The 6671-nt window shown below is 58.0% G+C and overlaps 1 protein-coding gene across 2 annotated transcripts; it reads right to left on the bottom strand.

The window, feature by feature from the left end:
- Positions 1–768: 768 nt before the first annotated feature.
- On the bottom strand, positions 769–6657 carry RHBDD3 (rhomboid domain containing 3). Of its 2 annotated transcripts, none has more exons than XM_041003913.1 (7): positions 6477–6657; positions 5911–6065; positions 3396–3575; positions 2542–2922; positions 1571–1733; positions 1204–1473; positions 769–1091 (listed from the first exon to the last, which is right to left on the bottom strand). In XM_041003913.1, exons 3-7 carry the CDS (start codon positions 3544–3546, stop codon positions 914–916), a joined length of 1143 nt encoding a protein of 380 aa, XP_040859847.1. In that variant the 5' UTR covers positions 3547–3575; positions 5911–6065; positions 6477–6657; the 3' UTR covers positions 769–913. The 2 variants fall into 2 exon arrangements, with proteins under 2 accessions (XP_040859847.1, XP_040859848.1); XM_041003914.1 differs by lacking the exon at positions 6477–6657 and adding an exon at positions 6257–6461.
- Between the last annotated feature and the right edge of the window lie 14 nt (positions 6658–6671).

The following is a 6671-nucleotide window of genomic DNA, read 5'->3' as shown; positions in this document are numbered from 1 at the left end:
AATGGATAGGCATGGTCCTGACATGCCAGGTAGAGAGTAGGGCCCGGGAGGAAGGTGGCGGCCCGGACTGGAGGTGTGGCCATGCTCAGGGGCTGCGGGCCTCAGGTGCCCTGCGCGGGATGGGCCGAGGTAGGTCTGCAGGGTGGGATAGGAACATGAGGTTCCTTGGTGTCAGCTGCCTGAACCACCAAGGCGGGGAGTGTGACCACCGGAGCTCTACCTTGCCCTCCTCCTCCCCAAATCTGGGGTGTCTTGCTGCACTCCTACTCCCGTTTCTGGTGCTGGCTTCACTTGAGGTCAGGCTGCCTCATCCCAGATAAACAGAGGGGTGTTGCCTGCTTCACTTCTGCCTCCTGAGCCCCCTTCCCCCAACTGGTACCCTGGTCAGGGGGTGGGGCCACCATGAGAAAGGGACTGCCTGCTACCATGGATGCTGGTGGCAGACTCTGGGAGATTGACGCGTGCTGGCCAATAAAGGCCCCCGGCCCGAGTCCCACCCAGCCCGATCTCGGTGTGTACTTAAATGGGGGCAGCTAAGGGGGCCCCAAGATGAGCTGAATTAAGCCGGACACTCCCTGGCAGAGGGTCCAGGCCGGTGCCATATCACATGGCTTCCTTGAGGAAGAGGCCACACCAGTGCAGTGGCAGGAACATTGCATCTCCAGACAGCAAGAAGCCACCATCATTCATTCATCGCTCACTCATTCATTCACCCCCTGACACCAACAGAAGAACCAGACACACGTGCTGCCTCCAAGGAGGTCTGGCTTGAAAAATAGGCTGGTGTTTATTTGAAACAAGTACCAGGGTGGTCTTCTGTGGCCCTTGGGGAACAGCAGGGGCCAAGGCAACTTGGCCTCAGACCTGGCTTTGTTACCCACACAATCGTCGGTGTTCACGCCCTCCGTTGGGGCTAGGAGGGCTTGAGGCCCATGGAGTAGGCAGAGCCAGTCCTGTCCTCTGTCATTAGGGCCTCTGTGTCCACCTGCCCTCCGACCAGCAGTGACACGGCCCCCTCCACGCGGCCTGTGGCCGCCAGTGCCATCACTGCCTGCTCTGTGGGGAACCCCATGCGCTCCAGCTGCTGCAACCTGGGAGGACCCGGGTGTGGGGAACAGAGAAAGGGGAGGCAGACAGGGTGTGAGGGCTGCCTCAGCCTCCAACCCTCTCCCCTGGGCCCCTCTCCTGCCTGACCCACCTTACCTTAGAGATGACACTGAGGACTTGGGCAACCGGAATGTGCCCTGGAGGTCCTGGGCTGGCACATCCAGGAGTGAGGCCTGGATCCCCTCTTGTAACATCTGCTCGTCCAAGGCTGCCCACATGGAAGGTTCGGGGGAGAAACCGAGCCTGGCCCACTCCATGCTCTCCCAGGGCAGCTGCTGAGCCCCCAACCCTGGCGGCAGGGCCGAGTTGTCACCATGTGGCCAGGCATTAGGGGAGACTACGTAAGGAGGTCCGGGGATGGCAGTCCTAGGTTGGGGTAGAGGGAAGGGGTGCAGAAGCAGGAGTGATCACTGCTGGCCGTGGCGGCCAGCTCCAGGGCCAGGGGCCACAGTGTCCTCCTCACCTCACTCCGGCTGGCTGGGTGACGGGCAGTTCAGTCTGGCCACGCGGTGCGGGGAACAGCTTCAGTGGCCAGCAGCCAGCCAGTGTCCTGCACAGGAAGCTTTCCTGCAGCACCTGCAGTCGCTGCTCTGACAGCTCCAGCTGCCGGAAGGCCCCCTTGGCATCTGTCTGCCCAGGGCAGGGCACCTGGTCAAGGGAAACCGGAACTGGCTGGCTGGGAGAATAGGCCTGCCCTGGATGCCAGGCCTGGGGCCACATGGGTGTCTTCCTTACTATGATCCCGTAGGGAATGCGCTGTCACTCAAGCTCGCAGTGGAGGCTCGGAGAGGACCAGAGGGACCTGCCTGAAGGCAGACAGGTAGAGCCTGAGCCCAGGGCATGTTCAGCCAGCCCTCACCTGCTTTGTCCCCAGCCTGGCCAACACACAGCCCTCCTAGACAGCCCAGGGCAGCTGGTGTTCCCAGTCCCAAACTGGCTCCTCCCGCAACAGCCAGAACCACTATAGGGGTTCTGCCAGTTCTCCCATGGTGATGGCGATGGCTTTCCTGATTGGGCATCAACTGCACCTACCCTGCCGGCCATGGGTCACTCCCCTCACTTTCCAGAGACCCCAAGGTCACACCCACCCTTGGCCCTGCTTTTCTCTACCCCCTGCCTGGCCTGCACACTTCACCTCTATTCCCTTACACACTTCCACAGAATGGGCCTGGTTAGTGGTTCTTCAGGTCATCTCAGCTTCCTAGCTGCCACAGACTCCCCACTGAACCCCCTTAGTTGTCCTTGGCTCCTCTTCCCGGTCTTCAGCCCACCATTCGCAGCCCAGAGAGAGGAGTGTTCCTGCACAGGTGTACACAGCTTCATGGCATTTCTTGGGTCTGCATCCCTCCCATCCCATCCCCCTGTCCCTGCCACATCACTTCCTTCCCAGGGATACAGCCCCAGAACCCATCTGTCCACACAGTCAAAGGATACAGGCCAGGCCAACCAGGAGACCGCAGAGGAGCTGCAGGAAGGGCGGCTCAGAGCTGAGCATTGGGGTCAAGGCGAGCAGCAGCCATGGCCATAGCCATGGTGGCAGCGCCCCTTGGGGCTGCCTGAGGTCATGCCCTTGCCCTGCCAGCATGGCCAAGTGGACGGGCATATACCCGCAGCCACCGGCAGTCGCCAGCCCCAGCACTGCCAACAGCACAGCCAGCAGCCCAGCAGCCAGTGCGAGCAGGATGGAGGCATGCAGGAACCGCAGTGTACCCAGCTGGCACTCCTGCTGCCAGCCCAGCGTGGGCAGGAGCAGCAGGCTCAGAAGCAGGCTCGGCAGAGCTGTGTGGCCCAGGGCGTGGGTCAGCAGCCGATGTGCTGGGAGAGAGAAGGGCCTTGTTTGCCGGGCAAATGGCCCCGACCTGGCGTGCTAGGTCACAGGTTGCTCTCCATCAGGGCCACTTGCTGAATCAGGCAGGACTAAAGTCACAGGTGAAGGGGCCCCAGACTCTTTCCACCGTGGCTCTTTGCCTGGCTGCGCTGAACTTAACAGACCAAACCCATGGTTCAAGTGGTGCCTCAGTCAAGTCCCAACACTGATGAGGGTTGCACTGCCCCAGGCTGTGTGACCTTGGGACAAACTGGAGTTGTTGTTCTGGGCAAATGGGCATTTTGTTGAGGTCGCCCCTGAACCCCTCCCCCCAACCCAGCACATCCTCATCCCCCAGAAACTGAACTGAATTCCAGGGGAAGCTGACAGACAAGGCGGCCTAACTGTGCATTCTGTCCCCAGGCTCCACCCCATGGGTATCTGCCTTCCTCCCAGGTTGCATGATATGCCAAGTCCTCACCCTGCCAGGGGTCCAGCAGCAACTCCGGAGCCAGGGCAAGGCTGGGGCCGGCCCCGAGCAGCCAGAGGCTGCTGAGGAGCAGCATGAGGGCTGAGGAGGCCAGGGGAAATGCCCGGAGGGGAAGGCCAGCAGCGGGCTCCCTGGCATACATTTCTTAACTGCAGGCAGCCAAGTTGGGTCCTGGAGATAAAGGGAAAACAAAACAATAACAGAAGTGGTTATTGCAACTTCTCTTTCCCTGCCTAGCTCTCAGCTACCTTGATCAACAGCTCCATTGTAGAAACAGTGCAAATGGAAGCTGGGAAAGAGTGGCACAGGGTGGCAATGCAGCTGAGCCACTTTGTCTGGGGGCTTCCTCAGCCATCTTTGCACCTCCACCTGCCAGTGTCTGAGGATGGGTGGCACAAAGATGCCCCGGTCCTGATGGCCCTTGAACAGGGGGTTTCAAGTGGCAGCCATGGAGCCAGGAAAAGTTGAGCTGGGGAAGGCTATAGAGGACTGTGGAGGGGAGCAGGAGCCCCCCACCCTGGCCTGGGACTGCGCCATCTTCCTGCCGTGTGTCTCCATACACATGTCCCAAACCTCTTGTTAAACAGGGATTCAGGAAATCCGCTCCGTTTTGAGGTGTAAGAGTTCAAGTTGGGTTTTTCCTCACACCTGCCTCCTCTATCCCAGGACCCAATTCCAGCACTAGCTGCTCTACTTTCTATCCGGCTTCCTGTGCCTGGACAGGCAGGAGCAGATAGCTGTTCAAGGAACTTAGTCCCCGCCTCCCTCGTGGGAAGCCTAGAGTTCCTGGCTCCTGGCTTCCAACTGGCCCAGCCCAGAGAATGGAAAATCTCGTCCTCTGTGTCACTCAGCCTTCTAATTAAATCATAATAAGCTTTTTAAAAAGATTTTGGGGGGAAGGCCCCCTGGCATGACAGCTCAGTTAGCTAATTCTCTCCCTTACAAGCACCAGTTTGCAGCCAGTTTGTGTCCTAGCTGCTCCATTTCCCATCTAGGTCCCTGCTTATGGCCTGGGAAAGCAGGCTGACCCCAAAACCTTGGGACCCTTGCACCACGTGGGAGACCCGGAAGAGGCTCCTGGCTCTAGATTCACTCAACTCTGGCCACCTGTGGAGTGAAGCACCAGATGGAAGATCTTTCTGTCTTTCTAGAAATCTGCCTTTCCAATAAATATAAATCATCTTTTTTTAAAAAAAAAAAATCTATTAAAGTGACCGATGTGTTGGGGTCTGTGCAGTGGATGTGGGGGACACGAAGGTGTGAAGAGTATTGTTCCTTTGCAGACAGGGCTGCAAGGAACTTCCCGCTGTTTGGCAGGGCCTGGTAGACGTCTCTACAACCACCTGAATATAGCTCCACCTTTTGCATGGACACTGGACCACCCTGCAGAATTCTAATCCATCCAGACATTGTTTGCTACTGTGGGGCTGGCCTTTTACTCAATGTGAGCTTGGAGGTTAATGTCAATAATAATGTCTTGCTAAAGGGCCTTCTATTATTCCTACTGTCTAGGCTGTCCCCATTGACCTTATGCTAATCAAAGGACCTGTATTTAGGGTTTCATTCTTTCCTCACGCTTTAGATTCCCCTTTTCTTTGTGATACAAGATTGAGTTGTAGGATAAAAACTGTAGCAGGAACTTCTATTGTTTTTAGGTAAATCAAATGGCAGAATTATCCTTAGAAATACCCACTTGACCATGACGTAAAAAGTCTGAGCCAGAGTTTGACCGATTTTGTAAAAATAAAGCGGACAGCTTTCGTGCATTGTCCATTATGATCATGAAATCCTAGTGGTCTTTCTTTCCTCTTTGTGCCTCATCCACGCACCCTTCGCGAGGTCTGAACCCAGCTGGAGCTGGACTCCGGCACCGACGTTGGGGTGCAGGGGGGTGAACACTGCCTACACACCATATCAACTATATCAAAATGCCACTTTGAATCCCAGCTGCTCCAGGCAGTTGTCCATCAGGAGCCCGGAACTCCAACCAGGTCTTTCCCGTGGGTGGCAAGGACCCAAGGACTGGGGCCATCGTCCTCACTCGGGCACGTTAGCAGAGAACTGGATTGGTAGCAAAGCTCCTGGTTCCCGGCTTTAACCCTGCCCAGCCCCAGGTGTTGTGGCCAAACACGGGAGTAAACCAGCAGATGGAAGCTATCTCCCCAATAACTTCCAAAGACATGGAAAGAGAGGAGGGAGGGGAGAAGGGGCTAAGCCCACAGCTCTTGCTACTAACTGCCTGAGGCACAGGTGGCCACCACTGACCCCCAGGAAAATCTGCTTTAGCTTGCCTGGTCCCAGCTGTGGACCTCATCGCAAGGCTTGTCCACCCCCAAGGTGGTCCTGCCCCTGGTAGGCATCCACTCCAAGCCTCCTCTTGTACCTCCCAACCATTCCCCGACCCTGGACACCTCCTCCTCCTCCGCCAGGGGGAAGGACGTGGCTCATGGAGACACACAGAACTGGAGCATGAGGGGAGGGCCACGCACCACCAGGCCCTGCCTACCTTACTGGGAAGTCAGGGACAGGGAGGAGGCTTCCAGGTGGTGGAAAGGAGAGTGGGGGGTCGGTGAGGGGGGTGGGTCCCCAAGAGTCAGAGTCCAATTCAGCTTTGTCACCTTAGGGAAAGGACTGGTTTGCCTTGGGCCTCAGTTTCCCCTTCTGTGGAAAACAAGGGTCATTAGATTGAGGGGGGCGGGTGCTTAAAGGGCTTTTTTTTTTTTTTTTTAAATCCCCGACCGTTAGTTACTGGTGAGGGGTCGGGAGCGACGTTCGAGGGGTCTCCCACCCAGCCGCTGCACCCGCACCCCAACTCCACCGCCGAATCGGGGCCACGCGTCGGAGGTACTCACTGCGTGAGCGAGGCCTCCCACCCCGGACCCCGGAAGGAGCGGGACTGAGAGCGAGCCGGGAGCCCCGAGCCCCTCCATTCCGCGCTCCCGGGGCGCGTGACCCCGGCCGAGCGCCCCCCGCCCCCGCCGATTAGTCAGCAGTTGTTCTAGGCCGGGATCCCTTCCCACCCCCACCACCCCGCAGCCCTCCCGCCGGCCTCCGTCTCCCTCCAGGACGCACTCTTCAGAGACGGTCCCTAAAAGACGGCGGACGTAACCATTGGCGAAGCACCTCGGCTCCTGAGGAGAATCGCTCCGGTTTTGATACCGACACCCGTTCGTGTCCGGCCCCTTTCGCAAGTGTTTTTTTTTTGAGTCGAGTATCAACGTCAGGAGCTCCGCAGAGAGGATCAGGGGCCTAACGTTTCGACTGCGG

This window comes from Ochotona curzoniae, unplaced genomic scaffold, assembly GCF_017591425.1.
Source record: "Ochotona curzoniae isolate NIBS_2020 unplaced genomic scaffold, NIBS_Ocur_1.0 scaffold_274, whole genome shotgun sequence".
Classification (NCBI taxonomy): Eukaryota; Metazoa; Chordata; class Mammalia; order Lagomorpha; family Ochotonidae; genus Ochotona; species Ochotona curzoniae.
This window is presented reverse-complemented; position numbering and strand designations above follow the sequence as displayed.

Excerpts from the sequence above, each read along its gene's own strand:
- RHBDD3 (XM_041003913.1), bottom strand. The coding sequence starts at position 3,546 with ATGTATGCCAGGGAGCCCGCTGCTGGCCTTCCCCTCCGGGCATTTCCC. Across the intron at positions 2,923-3,395 it reads GCTGCTGGACCCCTGGCAGG|CACATCGGCTGCTGACCCAC; the intron begins GTGAGGACTTGG and ends TCTCTCTCCCAG. Across the intron at positions 1,092-1,203 it reads TCCTCAGTGTCATCTCTAAG|GTTGCAGCAGCTGGAGCGCA; the intron begins GTAAGGTGGGTC and ends GGGTCCTCCCAG.